The sequence below is a fragment of the Alexandromys fortis genome, unplaced genomic scaffold (genome assembly GCF_014885135.2).
Source record: "Alexandromys fortis isolate MF-2015 unplaced genomic scaffold, M_Fortis_MF-2015_v1.1 scaffold_6, whole genome shotgun sequence".
Taxonomy (NCBI): domain Eukaryota; kingdom Metazoa; phylum Chordata; class Mammalia; order Rodentia; family Cricetidae; genus Alexandromys; species Alexandromys fortis.
Genome location: NW_026067902.1, coordinates 12497056 through 12519319, shown reverse-complemented (window position 1 = coordinate 12519319; position 22264 = coordinate 12497056). Strand labels below are relative to the sequence as shown.

The following is a 22264-nucleotide window of genomic DNA, read 5'->3' as shown; positions in this document are numbered from 1 at the left end:
CCCTAGGGATTTAATGACCAGGACCAACAACTCCACCGTCACCAACTTTTATATATACAGATAATCAGAATAACTTACCCTTTCTCCACAAGAGTGCATAAGTAGACTCTCCAAAATGTCCAGAGCCCTGCTTTGTAAGGCTGGGCCTTTAGCTGTGCCGTGCCCGCCTTTAATCCCAGCACTCGGGAGGCAGAGGCGGGCGCATCTCTGTGAGTTCGAGGCCAGCCTGGTCTACAAGAGCTAGTTCCAGGACAGGCTCCAAAGCTACAGAGAAACCCTGTCTCGGTGTCTAAGCAATGTATTTTCCGAACACGTCAGTTCTTTGGTTAACCAGAGACTTGGATTTGGAGAGTGCTCATTTCCAACTTTTAGAGGTTATCAATTCCCTTCCCGTCTTTTTTTCCCCTAATTTCTGATCTGAGAAAAAAGATACACAGTTGAGAGGCGCTAGAATATCCTTGCTTATTCCGCGGAAAGGTCCTACACACGCAGTGACACAGATCGAACATGTTACCACACGGAAATAAGAAGCTTGAGAACCCCGGAAGCACCAGACGCGCCCGCTTCCATCCCGCACAGGCGCAAACCGCCCCACGGACGCCTGCGCAGACGGCTCGGCGCGCGCCCTTCCGGAGCAGGCCATCCGCTGCCCCTCCCAGCGGGGACAGTGGGAGGAGTTACGGGGGCTCACTGGAAGCCCCGCCTCTGCCGTGACGTCTAGAGACGCGACGCGTCGCCACGCAAAGCAAATCGGGAAGAGGGGATGAGCTGCGCTGGCCTGCGTCCGAGAGCGGAGGCTCGTTCTCCTTCGGGTGGTGGGCGATGGGCGTCAGGCGAGGAGGCCGGCGTTAGCGGAGTGCGGGCGCTGCGGTGAGTGCGTCCTGGCTCCGGCCCCGGTTCTCGGGGGAGGCGTCCGCCAGCTGTTGGTCATCAGGGAGACGAGCCCTGTCCGCGGAGGGGTGGGACAACCCCAGATAACTGGCTGGTCCAGCAAGGGCCCGGACTCCTGGTGTCTGCGTTGCCCTCCTACGGTTGCCCGTCTCAGAGGGTGGCCTTGACCAGTTCTCCCTTCTCTTGGACACTCGACCCGACTTTGGTCTCCTTCCTTTTGCTTCCGTTTTCTGGTTTTGTGCCACCTACCATCCCAGGCCTTATTATAATCACTTGTCCAGCTTCCTCTAGTAACTGCCCTAGTCACGCATGTTTTTAGTGAAGTACAAGAAGTGAATTAGACAAACTCCTCACACCTAAGACGTATTCAAATAGGGGGTTTTCTTTTCCTAAAATGTGCCTTCCATTGTAGACTTGTGGCCCCGACAGGTTAATTTCAACTCGGGTGGACTGAGGGGATTTCCAGAACCGCAAATTGCAGTGATATTCATTAACTCACAAAGCTGCAGACCCGTTCCTAGGTTTAGTTCTTGCTTCCAGTTTACTCTGTGACCTTGACTAAGCCAGTCATTGAACAAATATTTACTTGACTCACAGAGGTGTTGCAGAGTCTAAGAAGTTTAATATTTATTAACAGCTCTGGGTGTTCGGATCAGAACGTTGCCTATCTAACAGAAGGATGTAATTCTTGTTTGTTAGTTTTTGGGTTTCTTCTTGTTGTGGTTTGTTTGTGTTTCCCGAGGCAGGGTTTCTCTGTGTGGCACCACCACTGCTCAGCACAATTATTTTTTCCTTGAGACAGAGGCTTACTATTTGAACTAAACTGGTCTCACACTCACAGACACCCTCTTGCTCTGCCTGGAGAGTTGGATAAAAGCGTGCAGCAAGCACTACACCCAGCAGGGGTTTTCTTTTTTAATCTATAGACTATGCTTAGTTGGTTATATGTCATGCTGCATTAAAAATGACAGGGTGTGGGGTTGTTTGTAACAGCCCTGCCTGCCCTGGAGGTTGCTTTGTCGACCAGGCTGACCTTGAACTCACAGAGGTAAACCTGCCTTTGCCTCCTTGTTAGGCTCCCTTTTGTTATTTTTCAAAGTTCTCCGACACTTAGCCTTATGAGTAGGTTTTGCTGCATTTCAACTCTTCCTGTTTAAGACTCCCTGCTGAATGTCAGTCATGTTGGATTTAGGTAGGTAGTTTCTCATCTATAGAGTACTGTGTCAATATGATGATATTGGCTGTAGTCATGCTTCTTTAATTATACTTAATTATAACTAATAGAATATATCTTAATTATGCCATAACACTGTAGATACTTAAAATGTATCTTCCTGATCTTTTGACTATATTTTAAGCGCATCTTTGAAGTTGAATTGCAGGGATCTTCCTGTAGTAATATAAACCTGTCAGTAATGAATAATTGCTCATAGACTTATATTTTTTGAGACAACAATGAATAAGAAATAACAAAAATATTTAAAGATGTCTTTTCATTAGCTAGTTGGTTTATTTACTTGTAGTTTATTAGTCATGATCTTTTGTTTATTGGTAATATAAATAGGATAGAATCCAGGTAGCTTTGTAAATAAAACAGTTGTAAAATAAAGCCATTATATCAAACTTTAGTCAAAAATGCTTAGCATCCTAACTTTTTGAAGGGAAGAAGATTATTTTGTCTCACAGTTTCAGATGCTCCTGCCCAAGGTTGGTTTCATGTCTGAGATGTTTCGTGTCTGAGATGAAGCAGATCTCAGGTGGTAAGAGGATGTCATAGAAATTGTTCACCTCATGGCAGTCAAGAAGCAAAGAGGAGTCTTGCATTTATTTTGTTATAAAAATAACCAGCTGAGTTTAGAGTTATCAGAATGCTTAACTTGTGCTGAACTTAAGGATTGTTCTTTCTTCTGGATAGTTTTTGGTGTTGATTGTGGCCGGAAATGATAACTGGAGTGCCTATACGCAGCCTCTTTGTGTGGCTTGCACTTCTTTTTTTTTTTTTTTTTTTTTGGTTTTTCGAGACAGGGTTTCTCTGTTAGCTTTGGTGCCTGTCCTGGCACTAGCTCTTGTAGACCAGGCTGGCCTCGAACTCCCAGAGATCCGCCTGTCTCTGCCTCCCGAGTGCTGGGATTAAAGGCTTGCACCACCGCCCGGCTTGGCTTGCACTTCTTGCATCACGTGGGTTGGGGTCCATGACCATATACCAGAGAGGCAGGAAATGAAAGCTGTCAGTTTCTGAAAAGCCTGTACCAAGAAATTGGTACATTACTTTAAAAAGTATTTTATTGGTTAGATCAATCAAAGATGATAGATCAGTCATCACATGATAGACTTACACATTTTTGTGTTTATGTATGTTTGGTGCTAGAGCCCCCAGGGCATGGCATATGCATATCAAAGCCCTGCTGTGACCTGTTATACCTATAGCCTGACTCCTACCTTTTAAAACAAAAAACTCTCAAAACTACTTTATAGGCACCTGATGTGTGTGCATCACTGCAAGCCCATATACAACACACAAAGCTGTATTTTGTATATATCAAATATTCTAAATACTTATAAATTATAACCTGAATATATATAATCCTCTTAGAAACTAGGGATATTTCCTTCTGTCTTTCCTTACTTTTCCTTAGCACTCTAATACTTTTATTTAGATGCCTTAGAATTCTTCTTTTGCTTGTTTAGGATTATCCCTTTCTTCATTGCAGTGACGTCTGTTCTTTTCCTGAGTCTTTCTCTTCTTAGAATGCCCAGTTTGGGACCTTAAGTAAAATATTAGCAGTAGAAAAACAAGGTTTCAATTCCTTTATGATTTATTTTCTTGATTTTAATTATTAGTATATAATGTCAATGGGTTTTTATTGTGTGTGTTTATTTATATATAGTGTGAAAATATCTTACTGTGACCAAGGCTGGCCTCTAACTCCTAGGCTTAAGAGATCCTCCTGCTTTAGGTAGCTGGAATTACAGATGCATGCCACTGTGCCCAATGGCTGATGTCTGCATTTTAAAAGAGTATTATTTTTATATGTTTTAAAACACACTACATAAAAACAAGGAAAATATAATTATTATAAAATGCTTTTCCCAGGCTTAAATTTGGGTTGCTTGGACCCCAGGTTCGGACCCAATTTTGAAGTGTATGGAGCCTGTAGGGTCTGACTGGTGGAAGTTTGTTGCTGGGGGTAGCCTGCTGAATGTTGTTCCAGCCCATGGTTCCCCCAGCGTTGTCTGCTTCTGGTCTTCCAGATTAGAGGCACCGCCTCAGCATACTCCTGCTGCCAGTAACACTGTCGTCACTGTCCCTGCTCTGACAGGCTGTGAGATTCCTCCAAAATAGTGAGCCAAAATACCTTGTTACTTCAGGTATTTCGTCACAGAATAAAGTGATATAATATCATTTCCAGTGGCAATATGTTGTAATCTCCCAAACTATAGGGGTTTTATAAAAAGGTGTATTTTTTTATTTGTATGGGTGTTTTGCTTGCTTGTATGTCTGTACCATGTGCATGCCTGGTACCTGGGAAGGCCAGAAGAGAGTTTGGGATTCCCTGGACCTTGAGTGAACTGCCATGTAGTTTCTGGGACCTGAACCTGGGTTCTCAGCAAAAGCAGTCAGTGCTCTTAACTAGGGAGTCACCTTTCCAGCCCTGAAATTGGTTTTTTTTTAATTAATATGATATTTCTGTTTAGGCACATTGTTTAGATAATGTTCTCTTACTATATACTTAACATGTTCAGAACTGAGCTACTCATTTTCCTGAAAATTGGCAGTTTGTATCTGGGAGCATTTTCCTTACTAGAACACTGAGCAGTGTCCAGAGCATTTTGTTTAGCAGGGCTAGAGAAAGGAAGATGAATGTTATTAGCATCTTGAAGGCTAGAGGTACTGCCAGATGTGCTACGTGGTGTAGAGCAAGCTCCCACAAGAAAGTTCATTCTGGTCTGAAATGGGAGAATGCCAAGGCTGAAATGTGCTTTTCATGATCATGATGATCAGTTTTTAAATTACAGTATTTTTGTTGGTTTGTTTTCCCCCCACATTTTTGTTGTTGGTCTGCCTGTTGGTTTTGAGACAGATCTTTTTTTGTGAACCTGAGGTAGCTTTGAGCTCACCACCCTTCTAGCTTCAGCCTTCTGAGTAGGCGTGTACCACAGTGCAACGGTCATAATGAATGCTTGTTATTGTTATTTAGTTAATAACAATTAGTGTTCTTCCCTTTTCACAGAAGGAGAATGGGGTAATGTAAGCAAGTGAAAACACTCAGTTTTTATCATTGAATCACCAAAGCAGTGTGCCTAATTTGTTCTTCCCTGTAGTGGCTTTCTAATTGTTCTTTTTTTTTGTAGGATATTTTCCTTATTCCTGTCTTTTTCACATCCATCTTGTATATACCCATTTTGGCCATCCTGAGGTAATATTGACTCTACTTCTTGCTAAGTCAAATGTAAACTCTTCTGGGTGGCTTCACAGATTCTCCATTCTGTGACTATATTTCCTTAACTAACAGACTGTTAGCTAGCAACTATTAAGTGTTGACTGAAGATTATTAAAGTAGATATCAGGATATAACATACTATCAGTGGACTCATTTGATCCCAGAGATTATTGTTTAGTGATTCAATAGTTTGCCTTACTTTTCTTCATTGTTTTCCCATACTAAGTTCTCACTCTCTGTCTATGGTGCTTCCCTTCTGAAATGGTTCCTTTCTCACCTAAGCTGTCATCATTTCAGCCATATTGTTATTTGGGCCAAAAAACTGTACTGAATGAGCAGTATGGTCAACAAGCACTGTAGGACTCAGACTAAGAAGTAAACTCCAAGAACTGGAACCATCAGAGACAGAAGGGAAGCTTAAGCTGGCCTCTGAAAGAGGATGGGGCCAACATTGAAAAAGACACTGTGGGGCTGGCTAAAGCTTTTTCTTTCTCTTTCTAGCTAAACCGGATTTTCCTTTCCTTGAGTCTTGCTAGTGACCAGAGTCATATCAATATACAGTGGAGCAATTGGTATTAGACTTTTGTGACTGATCCTGTTCTCTGTGTCCTGTAGAACAGTGCTCTTCAGAGTCTGAATCATTGACGGTTCCACCTTACCTTCAGTGATGAGACATGGCTGCAATATGTAGCCCTGCCTAGTGTCCCTGTTTCTCAGGATGTAAAACTTGCCTGAGAGTGGAAGTCTGATTACTATAGAAGTCAGTATGATTAATTGGTTTACCTTTGTCACAAGCTTATTTTGCTGTAGACCAGAGAGAAGTAGTTCCCCAACCGGTATTGGTCTTTGGACTGTATTTGAGTAGCACTTCTGTCATGTGAGCCATCAAGTTCTTGTTTTGTTTTGAGACATTGCTTTGCTCTCTAGCTTAGGCTGGCATGAATTCTCAGTTCTCCTGCCTCAGCTTCAGAGGTGCTGGGATTTCAGGGAAGCGCCACATCTGGCTACTTTGTTGACTTTAGTTTATCATCCTTTTTTGAAGTATGGCAGAGTTTTACTGGGTTATATGTTCAAGGCCAGCCTGGCCTTCATAGCAAGGCCTAGTCTCAAATGCACACACACACACACACACACACACACGCACATGTGCACATTCTCATTTGTTCAAAAAAACATTGCTAATGACTTTAGTGACACCATTCCATGCTGTGTCTGATCATTTGGCAAGTCTTGTCATTGTCTTTGCGTGTTCTTGTATATACTTCCTCTATTTCATTTCTGTTGCCCTAGTTCTAACCTTCATCCTTCTTTCTTAACTGTAGTTACAAATCATACAGTAGACAACTAAGATTTTCTCTCTTCAGTCTGAAAGCCCATCTTTGCTCTTATTTGTTGGGACTACATAACTTTCTTCAGAGCCCTGCTGTGACTCTGTCATTACCTTTAGAGAAAAAGGTAAATACTTAGGTGCCTTTCATGACACTTTAGGATCGTTGTGGAGACTGTTTCGTGGTTCCGCATACACTCTCTGGCAGCTGATTCCTAGAGGTTTTCTTTTTTTTTTTTTTTTAAATATTTATTTATTTATTATGTATACAATATTCTTTATGCGTATATGCCTGAAGGCCAGAAGAGGGCACCAGACCTCATTACAGATGGTTGTGAGCCACCATGTGGTTGCCGGGAATTGAACTCAGGACCTTTGGAAGAGCAGGCAATGCTCTTAACCACTGAGCCATCTCTCCAGCCCCCTAGAGGTTTTCTTGACCTTGCCATCCTGCTGTTCCTCATCTCCGCAGGCTGCCAAAGCCGTCTTCATCAAAGAGCAAACATACATTCTTTCTCTTCTGATTACTTCTAATTCCCTTTAGTGATTGTTTTCCTCCTCAATGTATTAATTTGTAACACTATCTACTATTTTTGTTTCTACGGTTTACAGTTTTGTTTCCCATTAGTTTTCGAGGCTTCTGTGAAAATATCTGATTTTAATCCTTCAGCTTTTGAAAGCATGACATTTAAACTATAGGATATCTACGTGTGTTTAAATTTAACTTTAAAGTAGCTAATGACTTACTGTTTTAAATTATCTATAATCTGGTATGATTTGCACATTCTTTTAAAGATCCAAGGTTTAGGGGCTAAAGAGATGGGTCAGTGGTTAGGCGTATTGACTGCTTTTCCAGATGACCCAGGTTCGATTCCTAGCACCCATATGACAGTTCAACAGTATCTGTAATTCCAGTTCCAAGGGATCTGACACTTTCTGTGTTTGAACTAGTGTTTGTCCTTAGGGAGCCGATTTGACACCTACAGTACAGAGCCTGCATTTGCGAGGTAAATCTACTGATTTACACTATACTAAAATAATGATATTGACTGTGAGAATGACGAAATCCTGAGGGGTCCCTGTCATATCCTTTACTTAATGGATGTTTTTAGTTGGTTTGACAGTGAGTTGTTACTGAATTGATACCTCAGTAGAAGGACACATTCAATGTCAGTTGACCCATTTGGAAGTGATGGTACGGACAGAGACTATTTCTCACCATTATCATATCTTTATACACAGGATTCAAAATAGGTAAAATGTACAAAATGATTAAAGGCAAGATCATTGTTTCTAATTGCGTATATCTCAAGTTATCAATTACTGTTTAGTTCAGCATGTCTTTATAACTGTAGGGAGCCTGTATAGATAGAAAAAACTGAAAATGGCAAAAACATGGCTTGTAGAGAAAAATAATTTGGTGACTAAGAATGTAGTACTAACATAGAATTGGAAGGGATAAATCTAAAGAATTAGTGTGTTATACAGGAATGACTAGAATTAAAGAAAATTGGAGTGCTTTTGGAGTTTCATGTAAGTGAACTAAGACCATTCATATTCCCCCCCCCCTCTCATTTTAAGACAGGTTTCTCAGTGTAGCCTTGGCTGTCCTGGAACTCCTTCTGTAGACCAGACTGGCCTTGAACTCGCAGAGATTTGCTTTCTCTGCCTCCTGAATGCTGGGATTAAAGGTGCACCACCACCACCCAGCTAAAACATTCTCTTAAATTGTAACTTAACCTTTAAATTTTTATTTCTTTTTTAAGCCAGGCAGTGGTGGCAAATACCTTTAATCTCAGCACTCTAGAGGCAGAGGCAGGCAGATCTCAGGGTTTGAGGTCAGCCTAGTCTACAAAATGAGTTTCAGGACAGCCAGGGTTACACAGAGAAACCCTGTCTTGGAAAACAAACAAAACAAAGCAAAATTTAAATTTTTATTTTATGTGTATGGCTGTTTTGCCTGCTTGTATATCTACACAACACTTGGGTTTTGGATCTCTGGAATTGGAGTTACAGATGGCATGTTGGTGCTCGAATTGAACGCTGGTCTTCTAGAAGAGCAGTCAGGGAGTACTTAGTTTCTGAGCCTTTTCTCTAGCTCCCTGTTATTCAGTCTTTTAGGATTAGGTGCTTGTTGATCTCCATTCATGTAATTAAATTGAATTGATAGAATCATTTAGAGAGCAGAGAGAGATGATGGGAAAAATTAATGTTGCCGTTAAATGTATTAATGTAGGCTTTAATTCAAATTGTAATTAGTTCTGCATTACAGAAAGCCATATATGAAGTTAATCAGGCCACCGACATTTTCATGTGGTGACACCTAGGATCTTTTTTCTTCTTGTTTTTTGTTTTGTTTTTGAGACGGTTTCTATGTAGCTTTGGGGCCTATCCTGGAACTAGCTCTTAAAACCAGACTGGCCTTGAACTCACAGACATCTACCTGCTTCTACCTCCCAAGTGGTGGGATTAAAGGTGGGTGCCACCACTGCCTGGCTACACTTAGGATCTTACCAAGACCTTTTACCTTGGGTGCTTTGATCTGCTCCATTTCTAGGTCTTGGTGAATATTCACGCACACAATTTAATTGTATATACCTTGCCATTCTTCACACTTTCATTTTTTTACTCCATGTTTTTTCTTGTCACAGTTTGACACAGCATATCTGGAAACAAAGAATGTCACAAAATCAAAGACCTCAGAGTAAACCAAAGTGTAAGAGAAGTGTTTGGCAGGAGCAGAAATATGTTGTTTTTGTCCCCAGCTCCATATAAACCTGGCTCTGCCTAAAACTTTTCTTTTTATAAACTGATATCAAGAAGAAAAGAAATATTTCAAGCTGAAAATTCTACTTGTAATATGTATCAAATGTAGTTTTAACAGACAAAAATATAAAAGCTCTTACTATTCTGTTCTTTTTAATAGATATTTTGATACTGATGGCAAAATGGCACAATAATCCATTTAGTTAATGAACATTTGAAAATAAATCTTGCTTATACCATAGATTTTGTATGTTTGTGTGTGTTTATATATTTTATGTGTGTTTATTATGTGTATATATATATTACACTCTCAAAATAGATATTCAAGATAATTTAAAATGAGGAAGGATACAGTTAAGTAGTAGATACTTGTTTTTGTCTGAATAGAGTCTCACAAATTGGTGATAAACTCATAATCTTACCTCAGCTCCCAATTGCTGGACCATGCCTGACATTCTAGTAATGTTTTGTTTGGTGCACGTGGGATGGGTGTAGGTGTGTGTTGCTAAGCAGTCCAGAGCCTTACATGTCAAGCAGTCACTTTGCTGCTGAGCAAATGTTAAAAGTTTCATTTTTTTAACACTTATCTTTTCTCTAATGAGGATAATGAGTGGAATTGTTTGCTTTGCTTTAGGAAAGAACTACTTTTCATGAACTACACCAACCATTGTTGAAGTGGAAGAGCGAGCATCACTCATCATGCCTGCTGTAGCTTCCGTTCCTAAAGAACTCTACCTCAGTTCTTCACTAAAAGACCTCAATAAGAAGACAGAAGTTAAACCTGAGAAAACCAGCACCAAGAAGTGTGTGCACTTTGCAAGTTTGATTAAAGCATTGATTTTACTTCATTTCCTTATTATTTAGATTTAATGAATAGCCAATTAAGATGATCACAAGAGTAAAATAGCTCCAGAGATGTTCTTAAATTTGTGTTAGCAGAATAAATGTTTGATTGCTCAAATGTAACTTCCTGGCCAGTATGTATACTAGACGATAAGTTTAAAAGAATATGAGAGTTCTAGTAAAGCCATTTTGCCACAAGCTATTTTCTTCCCATAAAACAGTCTAACTTTTAATTAAAGGTTGCTTTTACTCTTGTGTGGTCCACTTGTAAAAGTTAGAATACTGGTATAGTCTTCCTCTAACTAAAAGAGGGGCTGTGACTACTTTTTTGTGTAGTTATCCTGGCTGTTTTTATGGCAGCTTGATACAAACTAAAGTCATCTGAAAGGAATGATCCTAAGTGGAAAAAAAAAAAATGCCTGCATAAGATCAGGCTGTAGGAAGGCAAGCCCATAGGCCATTTTCTTAATTAGTGATTTTTGGGAGAGGCCCAGCCCACTGAGGTTGGGACACTCCTGAGCTGGTGGTCCAGGGTTCTATAAGAACGCAGGTTGAGCAAGCCATGAGGAAGGAACAAGTCTGTAAGCAGCACTCTGTACCCCTTCACCAGCTCCTGCCCCAGTTCTCCACAGGTTTGACTGCCTGCTTGGCTTCCCTCCATGGACTGACTAGGGACATAAATCCTTTCCTCCCTGAATTGCTGTGACCATGGTGTCTCATCACAACAATAGATAAGATAGAAACATTAGTATTCTGTAAGTTTTATTTTGTGCCAATGTGATACGGTCTTCAACTTACCAATTTATCTTATGTGATTTTATTTCCCTGGGTATGTGTGCCATCTAAGGCACAGGTAGAAAATGTACCATTCCAAGAGAGGTTCCAAATTTTCATGGTCAAGGGGTCAACTGATTCTGATACTTGCTGGAAATATAAATCTGCTAAAAATAGGTTATCATTAAAATTGTTGACTCTAGTAGTTAAGGAACAGAGAACAGAAAAAAAAAAAAAAAAAAAAAAAAAAAAAAAACAAAAAACCTTTTCTCCAGCAAAAGATTTAGAGATTACTAAGTAATTACATTATTATTTAGATGGAAATCAAGTTTTAGAAAGAAAGGTAGGTCTAGCTGCCACATTCCTCAGACTTAGAAGAATAGTTCTTAAAGGGATTGGAGATAAACAGGACACATGATCCCAAATGAACCAATGAAGAAGACAAAGCCAAAGAGACCTGTGTAAGCACAGAGGCATTTTATTTATTTATTTGCATCTTTCACATCATGCCTCCTGATCCCACCCATCTTCTGGCCTACCCCAAAATAAAACAAAATTTAAGAGAAAAAGGGAAAAATGGAAGAAGGGGAAACTCTCGTCATGGGACCTGCACTGTGACACACTGACTCATACAGTAAACCCTTTTTCCATATATTTTCACATGTAGTCATTTATCAAAAAGCAACGTTGGTCTTATTCAAGGCCCGTGGTCTTAGGCACAGGGGTATTTTAATGAGTCATTTTATCAAGGAAATAAATGGGAAGAAACAAAACATCAGTGCTGACAGTTGAGGGTGAAAACATAAATAAAAGTAAGGAGAGAAAACCTGAGAGTATACCATTGTTCCTTAATATTACCAGTAACAAAATGGCTTTAAAAAAAAAATACCTTTTAGGGGAGAAATGAGGAAAGATTGTCTTACTTCTTGAGGTAAATTGGTAAATGTGGTCTAACAAGGAAAGTAATTTTGTTTAACTCTTGTTACAAGCTACCTTTAAACTTTCTCAAAAACTAAGGGCAGAAACATCTTAAAGGTTAAACCTAAGATGGCCGGTCATTCCTTTCTAGCTGTCTATGGTTTATATCTTAAGACTAGCCTAATCTCAAAGGGAAGGTATGAAAGGAGGTGTGTGAAGTAAACAGCCTAAATCATGACAGTTATCTTATGGTCACCTGCAGAGTTTATATAGACTTGTATTTTCCCCCCAGTAGCAAGTATTTTAAATTTTCTTTCAACTTTTAAGTTACGTCCACAGCGCTCAGAAGATCTTCAAGGCAGCAGAAGAATGCAGACTAGATCGTGATGAGGAAAGGGCCTATGTGCTTTATATGAAATATGTGGCAGTTTATAATCTTATCAAAAAAAGACCTGATTTCAAGCAACAGCAGGTACCTTTTTTGCATTCTTATTTATTATTTTTGTGTAATAGAACTATTGATTTTCTTTAAAAGTTTTAACCAACTGTTCCTCCTCACCTCTCTCCTGGTACTGGCAATCCTAGGCTAGGAATTGCTAAGCAGAAGCTCTGTCTTCAACATAACAATGGATTTTCCCGTGTGGCTGGGAAAAGCAAAGCAAAAACATAGTCTCTTTGTTTGTAAGTGTGTGCATACATACACTTGGCTTGGATCAGCATGTGTATATAGCAGTATATAAGCTGATTGTTCACTTTTTGTTGTAATAAGTTATCGCTATGTCAGAGGGAAGGTTTGACTTTATTCATGCACTGAGTAAGGAAAGTGATACTGAGTGCAGTGACTCATGTCTGTAGTCTCATGTGAGCCCAAGAGTTCCAGGCCAGCGTGATCCTACATCAGTAAATAAAATAGAGGGACTGGAGACATGGCTCAGTGGTTAAGAGTGCTGTTCAAAAGACCCAAGTTTGGTTTCCAGCACTCATTTCAGATGACTTACAATTGCTTCTGACTCTAGCTCCGGGGTGTCCAGTGCCCTATTCGGTCCTCCTTGGGCCCCTGCACACATGTGGCACACACTCACACAACACACACACAAATGAAAATAAAAATAAATAAGAATATGTTTTCTGTTGTGCTTTCAGGTCAAATATTTAGTTATTTGTTATGTGCTAGCCTTTTTATTTGTCTGACTGGCATTGGGGCCGTATTAGATATGGCTTTAGAATTAAGAGCAAGACTTCATTGTCTCTTCATGTTCGTGTTTTCTTTTTGGTTTTTAATCTGTTTAGCAGGTACTAATCTGTCACTTGGCTGAAGTCATGAGTAGAAAGGGTGGGCAGTCATGGTATAGACAGAGAAACTGACAACTGGGATTGGTGTGGAGAGAAAAGATGGTTGTATTTCAGTTGGCCTAGAAATAGGCTAAATAATATTCAGGTGGTGTTAAATAGCAGGAAGAATGCTGTATTTGTGCTCCCAACTTAGAAATGACCTTGTTACCACATAGAAAGCCCAGTGACCTGATTCAATTCCTTGGACCCACAGGGTAGAAGAGAACTGATTCTCACAGGTTGTTCTGCCTTAGATGTGAGCTCTGTGGGGTGGGGTGTTGCACACTCCCCACGCACACCCCAGATCTGGTACTTTGTAGAGTAAATGCTTGGAAGGCTTGAGGATTGTTAGCTTTGTAGCCACTGTCTGCTGATTGGCCTAGTACTGGACGGATTTTATGTATGCTTGGCTTTTGCTTTATTTTTAGAACTTAGTAGTGCTTTTCCTCTGGCAAGGTTGGAATTGCCTTTTTGACTATCTGCTTCTCCTCTCTGAATAGATTGGAAGTCATTTTGATTGACAGGAGCTCTTTCCATTTCTATAGTGTCGCTGAGTTTGTGAGGTCAGGTTAGGAAGCTACCTGCAAGGGTCAGCTAACCCAGGCTGTTCCTTGGAATATTACAGTTAGTTGGCTCCCTGTTTGCTTGCTCTGTCTAGAGTACCTCATCTTTCCTGTCTTAGAACTGTTTTTGTTGTATTTCATTTACCCTAACCTTTCTCGTATACTCTTAAGTATGTGAGGTACTTAGATATTTTATAGTTTCAACTACTTAAATTGGGTAGGGACAGAATATGTAACTGAATTCCTTCAGAATTGGGTGTTTTCCCTCTTATTTTGTATTGCAAAGTGTTAAGTTGTAAGTAACAGTTGTTAATGTCAAAGAGAGGGCACAGTGATGTAACTGAAACCCACTCAAATCCTGAATAATGATGTCAGGGTTGTCTGAGAAGGAAGAGAAGGAGTGAAATACTGGCATAGTAAATTCTCATGAAACTAGAGTTATATTTAAAAATCTGCAGTGAATTTAAAAATGAGCAGCATTGCTGATAATCCTCTAACAATCAACTCAGAAATTCAGCTGCTTTTGCCTCAGGAGTGCTGGGGTGTGGAGTGTACCCCATCACATCCCTACTGGCTAACCTTTTTAGATAAGGAATCTGGAAATTTTTAGATAGGAATAGGACAGTTGTACTGGTAAACCTGCGAGTAGGAATCAGATGTTACCTCTCTATTCTGCCAGTTGTCATGTTATTGACAATATCTATGCTGCTGAGTCTCTAGGAAACCTCACTAATATTAAAGGACCGTTGCCTCATAGTTTGTAATAGACATGCCCAAACACAGCATGTTTTTTTGGCATTTAAGATAAAGCAAGCTCTCAGACTACCTTTCTAGTTGAGTTCATGAAATTAAAACAAATGAAAACATTTTTTTTTTACTTTGTGTTTTACTTTTGTAATAAGTTTGCAATGATGATTGCATTATACTTTTTTTAAATGTATGTATTTATTTATTTATTAAAGATTTCTGCCTCCTCCCCACCACCGCCTCTGATTTCCCTCCCCCTGCCCCAATCAAGTCTCCCTCCCTCATCAGCCCAAAGAGCAATTAGGGTTCCCTACCCTGTGGGAAGTCCAATGACCTCCCACCTCCTTCCAGGTCTAGTTAGGTGAGCATCCAAACTGCCTAGGTTCCCACAAAGCCAGTACATGCAGTAGGATCAAAACCCAGTACCATTGTTCTTGAGTTCTCAGTAGTCCTCATTGTCTGCTATGTTCAGCGAGTCTGGTTTTTATCCCATGCTTTTTCAGACCCAGGCCAGCTGGCCTTGGTGAGTTCCCGATAGAACATCCCCATTGTCTCAGTGTGTGGGTGCACCCCTCAGGGTCCTGAGTTCCTTGCTTGTGCTCTCTCTCCTTTTGCTCCTGATTTGGACCTTGGGATTTCAGTCCGGTGCTCCAATGTGGGTCTCTGTCTCTGTCTCCTTTCATCGCCTGATGAAGGTTAATATCCAGGAGGATGCTTATATGTTTTTCTTTGGGTTCTCCTTCTTATTTATCTTTAGGATCACGAATTATAGGCTCAATGTCCTTTATTTATGGCTAGAAACCAAATATGAGTGAGTACATCCCATGTTCCTCTTTTTGGGTCTGGCTTACCTCACTCAGGATAGTGTTTTCTATTTCCGTCCATTTGCATGCAAAGGTCTGCATTATACTTTTAAAAACATATTGCACTTGTAGTTCAGGTGGTTCAGTTTTGAATAAACTACATTTTTATTGGTATTATTTGGTAAAGAGCTTTTCTGACATGGTTAGGCAATAGAAACAATCAAAATATGATTTCTTTTGGTTTAAACAGATGCATAGATAGTGATAACTGTTACAATGGATTTTCTTTGCCATCGCCACTCTTGACCACTTCATTGCCGAAGATGAATCCTTTATCTTCACGGTCTTTCTCACTGCCTCTCTCTCTCTCTCTCTCTCTCTCTCTCTCTCTCTCTCTCTCTCTCTCTCTCTCTCTCTCTCTCTCTCTCATGTTTTTACTATTATTACTGTTGGTGGTGAACTCTGCTAATAGGTTCTATTTACAAAGTCTCAGTGGTATGTAGTGAATTAGATCCAAAAAGCCTTGGGTGGAAAAAGTAGTTATTTAAAAGAAAAACCAAACTTCAGTTATGCTTGTTAGTAACTTCCGTATCCACCCCCCCCCTTTTTTTAGTTAAATTATACCATTATTTTTTGTTACTTGATTTTAGAAATTTATGATTTCCTCAAGTATAAAACTTGTTTTGGGTGCCAAGTAGCCAAAAATGCCTTTGTTTAATATAAGTAAACAGGCCTCTCATAGAGGAACACCCCATAATTCTATCTCTTTGGAGTCAAGGATGAGGATCTTAATTTTTTTTTTTTTTTGCGAGTTTGGGTATAGGGTTTATTTAGGGGGTTATGGAGGGGAAAGGGAAGGGGAGAAGGGGAAAGGGGGGAGGAGAGATAGAGGAAGAAACTACCTCTCCAGAAGAAGGGCAGACAGTCAGATGGGGGGAGGGGGGTGAGAGAGAGAGGAAGGGAGAGGGGGGATGAGGATCTTAAATTCTAAGCCAGCCTGGAATACAAACTGAGCCCTGTCCTGGCAAATCTTAATAAATCCCACCCTTTACATCTTTGCATAATCTGCTTTATTCCTTTGAGACTGGAGGAAAGGAACTTAGTGTAATGTGTATTTGTAAGAAGAAAATCTGCTTTGCTCTCAAAAACTCTCCTTAGCATTTATGTATAAGCAATAGGAATAGTGTTTACACTGAACGGCTTCTTATGAATGCGTTCTTATGAATGGGTTTTTACATACTGATAGACAGCGATACTTTTGAGACATTTGGGCAATAAGTTATGCACATAAATGGTTGGAAGTTTAAAACAAATACTTCTGCTTTCATGTAACCTTCCTTTTCTATAGGCACCATGATTTAGTGTTTTACACAGCACTGCTGCTCTAGCAGTGCTCCATACTTACTGTGGAATGATTTTTATACTTCTAGGATTACTATCATTCAATACTCGGACCTGCAAACATCAAAAAAGCTGTTGAAGAAGCTGAAAGACTCTCTGAGAGCCTCAAACTGAGGTACTGACATTAATATAAAATCTGCAAAAGAATGCAAATTAGAAGATAATACTGTGTAGGTTTGTTCATTTATATCTAACCAAACCTGTACTACCCCACTTCCTGGAAACAAGTTATGTTAACCGAAATACCAAACAAAATCATTTGCTATATTGCCCATATTGATATGGTATTATTAATATTCTTCACGAAGATTTTAGGTTTTTAATATAGCACTGATGTTTTACATTAAAAGTCATGTCCATTTTTTCATGTGTTATGGTATTTGTAATTTTTTTTGACAAAATAAGATGATGAGAGTTTTGATTTTTTATATACTACATGAGATCCTAGAAAATGCTATTGGATATAATCGTACAGAAATGAAGTGTTTACTCTTAGTTTTAATCTCCCCATAGTTGTAAAAGTTACATATGCTTAAAAGCAATCTAATTCCAGTACTTACCATGATTGTCTTACCAGTTTGTGAAAATTAGGACTATAGAGATGGCTGAGCAGTTAAGAGCACTTGCTGCTCTTTTAGAGAACTTGAGTTTGGGTCCCTGTGCCCACAATCTGATTGCTTGCAACCACCTGTAACTCTAGCTCCAGGGGATCTGATGTCCTTCTTGGCCTGCACAGGTACTTGCATGCATGTGACAGACATGCGTATACAGAAATTAAAAGTATATGTATTTTTTTAAATATTTATTTATTATGTATACAATGTTCTGTCTGTGTGTATGCCTGCAGGCCAGAAGAGGGCACCAGACCTCATTACAGATGGTTGTGAGCCACCATGTGGTTGCTGGGAATTGAACTCAGGACCTTTGGAAGAGCAGGCAATGCTCTTAACCACTGAGCCATCTCTCCAGCCCCCAAGTATATGTATTTTTATATTACAAGGTGAAATCAGTCTGCTAGCCTGGAGAGAGGACTGAGCAGATGAGTTCTTGTTGCACAGCCATGAGGACCTGCGTCAGGATTCCGGCATCCACATAACAAGATTTCTTCTTTTAATTTTATGTGTGTCGTATCTGCATTTGTGTGCCATGTACGTGCAATGCTTGCAAAGGCCAGAAGAGGGCATTCGGTTCCCTGAAACTGGGGTTAAAGTTTTTATAAGCTGCCTGCCAGTGGGTGCTGGGAACAGAACCTGGATCATAAGTAAGAGCCGCGAGTCATCTCTCCAGCCCCACTTTGATTCCTGTATATGTGCACTCACTCATGCTGGTACACTCTCTTGCTCTCTCGCGCATGCTCTCTCTCTCATACAATAAATCCAAATAGCTTTTACAAAGAAAGAATGCTTTACTTTTTGTCATTCATTAAATTTAACTTTTTGCGCTTATGAACAGCATGCTACGTAATACAGATCCTAGTAAAAATAAATTTCTACACATATGTAGAGCTTAGAAGTGTTGATGACTGACTAACCTGATATCTCAGTGATACGATAGAGGCGGAAAGAACAGTGAAATTGGGATTGTATAAAGTGACAGAAGCCACTAAAGCCTAGGTGCTAGAAAAGGCGAGGTTAATGAGGCAAACAACACACAAGAAGAAGACAAGACTATATCAGGCTGACACATTTTTACACGAGTGTAAGTTTTTAGTGAGTGGGTGGTTTTGTTGTTTCTGAGTTAGAGTTTCTCTTTGTAACCCACATTATCCACAAATTTATGATTCTCCTGCCTGAGGCTCATGAGTGCAAGGACAACAGGCATGTGTCACCACTATGCGCAGCTGAAAATACTCTGGTTTTGTTGTTGTTTGTTTTGTTTTGTTTTTTTCAAAACAGGGTTTCTCTGTGTAACAGTCCTGACTATCCTTGCTTTATAGACCAGGCTGACCTCTGCCTCACTGCTGGGATTAAAGGGGTGCACCACCACTGCCCTGCTGAAAATCTCTTAAAGGAACGCTTGAAGAATGTATTTGTTGTTGTTTGAGCCTGGGAATCAGGCACAGGGTCTCACACACGCCGCGCTAGTCCTCTACCACCCTCAGCCCCTGAAACATACATGTTTTAAAAGACAATAAAAATAATTGAGCCCAGGTGGTTGAAATACAAAGGAATATTTATTTGCTTTTTATATCCTATTGCTTTGTAGTAAAAAGAGGAAAAATCTTTTGGTTGCTGAATTCGTCAGAAGGCGAATATGTGATGATTCACATACATGCTATCCAGGTGAAAGAAGATCTTTCTTGTTGTTTTGTTTTTTGAGACAGGCTTTCTCTATGTAGCCTTGGCCGTTCTGGAACTCCCTCTGTAGACCAGGCTGGCTTTAAGCTCAGAGATCTGCCTGTGTCTGCCTCCTGAGCACTGGGATGAAGGTGTGTGCCACCACTGTTGACGATCTCTTTTTTTCTATCACTTTTCCTTGAGGAACTAACTCTCCACCAATTCATTGATAAGCGTAGTTTTTTTTTTTTTTTTTTTTTTTTTTTTTTACAGGGTGATAGAATGGGCTGTTCAATTTAATAAGGTCCTTGGTATGGAATTTCCTCTAGGGCCTTCTAATTGTAAGGTTCTTCAGTGTGTTCAGTTTTCTTGTGGTGTAGGTTACTTCCCAACTAACAGAAGAGACTCTTTCAGTTTGTCTTCTGCTGCCCCATGTTTGGTTTCTTTCATTGATGCTTATCAGCGTACGATACATTTGTCCTTACTGATTCTCTAGTCAAGTCAGTTCTTCCCCCTTTGAGAGTCTGAAATCTCTTCGATGTTAGGATTTCCCTCTTGTCACACTAGCAGTCTGAGAAAGAGCAGTTCTGGGTTTTTGTGGGGTTTTTTTAATATGTAATTTATTTTTATTTTGTTTTGTTGGTGTTTTGCCTACATATATGTCTGCGGGAGGGTGTCAGAAGCCCTGGAACTGGAGTTACAGACAAGTGTGAGCTGCTGTATAGGTGCTGGCAATTGAATCTGGATCCTTTGGAAGAGCAGCCAGTGCTGTTAACCACTGAGCCATCTCTCTACACCCCAGCTGGCTAGAGTTTGGAATTTGGGAAGAATTATAACTTTAAGGTGAAAGTTTTGGACGCCTCAGCGTCCACTTTCTGCTAAATTACGCCCAGTCATTGGTATTGTGAATATATCAATCCACTGCTGGGGCAGACCAACTCCATAAAACACTAGAAAACACACTACTAGTGCCTAGAAAACAAGTTACCTTGTGTTAGGTGTGACTTGTCAAACATAATGTGTTCACCTATTCATGTTATGGGTGATCTTAGGTTTAATTTGACCAAGTCAGAAGGTGTTAGAATCCCAGCAAAAGGGATTATTCAGGCAGATTAAAGGAATCAGAGGTCAGTACCAGATGGAGCGCAAGCCTTGATCTCACTTCAGGCTACCCAAAGTAGAAACAGCATGAGATCTTTGTAAGTGTATTTACAGAGATCCACTGTAGTTTTAGAACAAATGGCAGATAAGGTAAGGTGCAGATGACAGAAACAGCAGGAAAGTGAACCTTGAAATTTCTTCATCTCTACCTTCAAATGAAATTCTGCCTGGTGGTCTTTTTTGTTCTGTTTTATATTGGCAGTGCTGGGGAAAGAACTTAAGGATTAGGGCATACTAGGCAAGCACTCTACCACTGAGGTACTTACTAGCCCTTGAACTGTATTTCTTAGGGCAGACAGTTCCCATGCTGTTAAGGTATAGCTTGCTACTAGAGAAGAGATCTATCTGTAGCATGAGTACATGTGCAGAGCCAGACTTCCTGGGTTCTTCTACTTATTCTTGTGTGCTACTAGGCAAGTTACTTCGTCTTCCTCTGCTTGTGTTTCTTCATCTTTAATTGGGATAAGAATAACTACCTGTGCTGGTTACTGTTAACCGTCAATTTACAGACTCTAGAATTACCTGGGATATAGCCTCTGAGCACATCTGTGGGAGAATCTTAATTGCATTGAGGTTAGAAGACTCACTGTCCACTCTAGGACAGGCGGAGCCGTTCCATGGCTGGGATCCTGACTGCATAAGTGGAAAAGCAGCTTGCATCATCTCTCTGCTTCTCATTGTGGATGCAGTGTGATCAGCTGCTTCAGGCTCCTGCCACTCTGACCTTCTTACTGATGGAGCTGTGAGCTAGAGTCAGTAAAAACCCTTTCTTAAGTCTCTTTAGTTCAGAGTATTTGAGCACAGCAACAAAAAAAGAAACCAAGTTTCTTAATGTAGTAAGCAAATGTAAGACTTGTTCTGTTAGACTGGTGCCTGGAGTAGGTTCTGCGAAAGTGTTCTGTGTTGCTGTTGTTATTAACAGTAGAAGCCGTCTTGGTCTGTGATGCCTTCCTTGATGGTCTTCTAATGGTTTGTGTTGAAGGGACTGGGTAGAACAGTTGCAATTTCAAGTCTTTTTTTCCTATTTTATGGAGGTAGAAGTAGATACTGGCACATGGAATTAGAACAGTCTGAGGTTGACTTTCCACTGAAGCAGTATATAGTGATGCTTGCTCTTCTTTCAGCAAGTTCTCAGCAATATGGTTGAGAAATAATGGGACTGAATAGACCAGTAAGCATGGTTCTGCCAGAGACTTGAGAATGTACTTATTTTTGTAGACGTTTGCTTGTTGTTAAAGACAGAGGTCTCTAGCCCTAGCTGGCCTGGAATTCGCTATACAAATCAGGCTGCCCTGGTATTCTGTCGATGGAAATATCTGTCCCGCCAGGTCCCTCAGCCATTCAGTCCCAAATAAACACACAGAGGCTTATATTAATTATAAACTGTTTGGCCTATTGTTCAGTCTTATTGATAACTACCTCTTACAACTTAATTAGTCCTTAATTCTTATTTGTGTTTAGCCATGTGGCTTGGTACCTTTTCTCAGTAAGGGATTCTCATCTTGCTTCCTCTGCTTCTGTCTGACGACTGCAGAGAGACTGCATCTCTGCATTTCCTCTTCCCAGAATTCTCCTAATCTGGTTTCCCCTCCTATACTTCCTGCCTGGCTACTGGCCAATTAGCATTTTATTAAACCAATTTTAGCAACAAATCTATACAGTGTTCAAGAGCATCATCCCACAGCAGGACCCTACAGCATTCTCTCTCTGCTTCCTAAGTGCTAAGGTAAGAGGCATGTGTCACTGTGTCAGCTAACATACTGAGTTTTATAAATCTGAAAGTGTATTGTTCTTCCAATTCACAAGCTATGTCATCTATTTTAACTATTTTTTAAATTGTCCTTTGACTTTTTAGAAGTATGGTACTTAATTTTCAAAGATGAAATTTTTCTGAGTATCTTACTGTTTTCTGTTTCAGTTTCATCCTTGCTAGAGATATTTGGTCCTTAAACAACCTGTGTTTGAGGCTCTACGTGCAGTCTTATTTGGCCAGTGTGCAGTGTGTACTTGGAAAAAAAGT

General features: G+C 40.1%; 1 protein-coding gene across 1 annotated transcript in view; it reads left to right on the top strand.

The window, feature by feature from the left end:
• The first annotated feature begins 724 nt into the window (after positions 1-724).
• Positions 725-22264, top strand: part of Usp8 (ubiquitin specific peptidase 8) — a 48114-nt gene continuing 26574 nt past the window's right edge. The window contains exons 1-4 of the mRNA XM_050133716.1: positions 725-870; positions 10061-10229; positions 12289-12433; positions 16837-16922. Of these exons, the coding sequence (XP_049989673.1) occupies positions 10126-10229; positions 12289-12433; positions 16837-16922 (335 nt within the window). The 5' untranslated portion in view covers positions 725-870; positions 10061-10125. The remainder of the gene's footprint in view (positions 871-10060; positions 10230-12288; positions 12434-16836; positions 16923-22264) is intronic.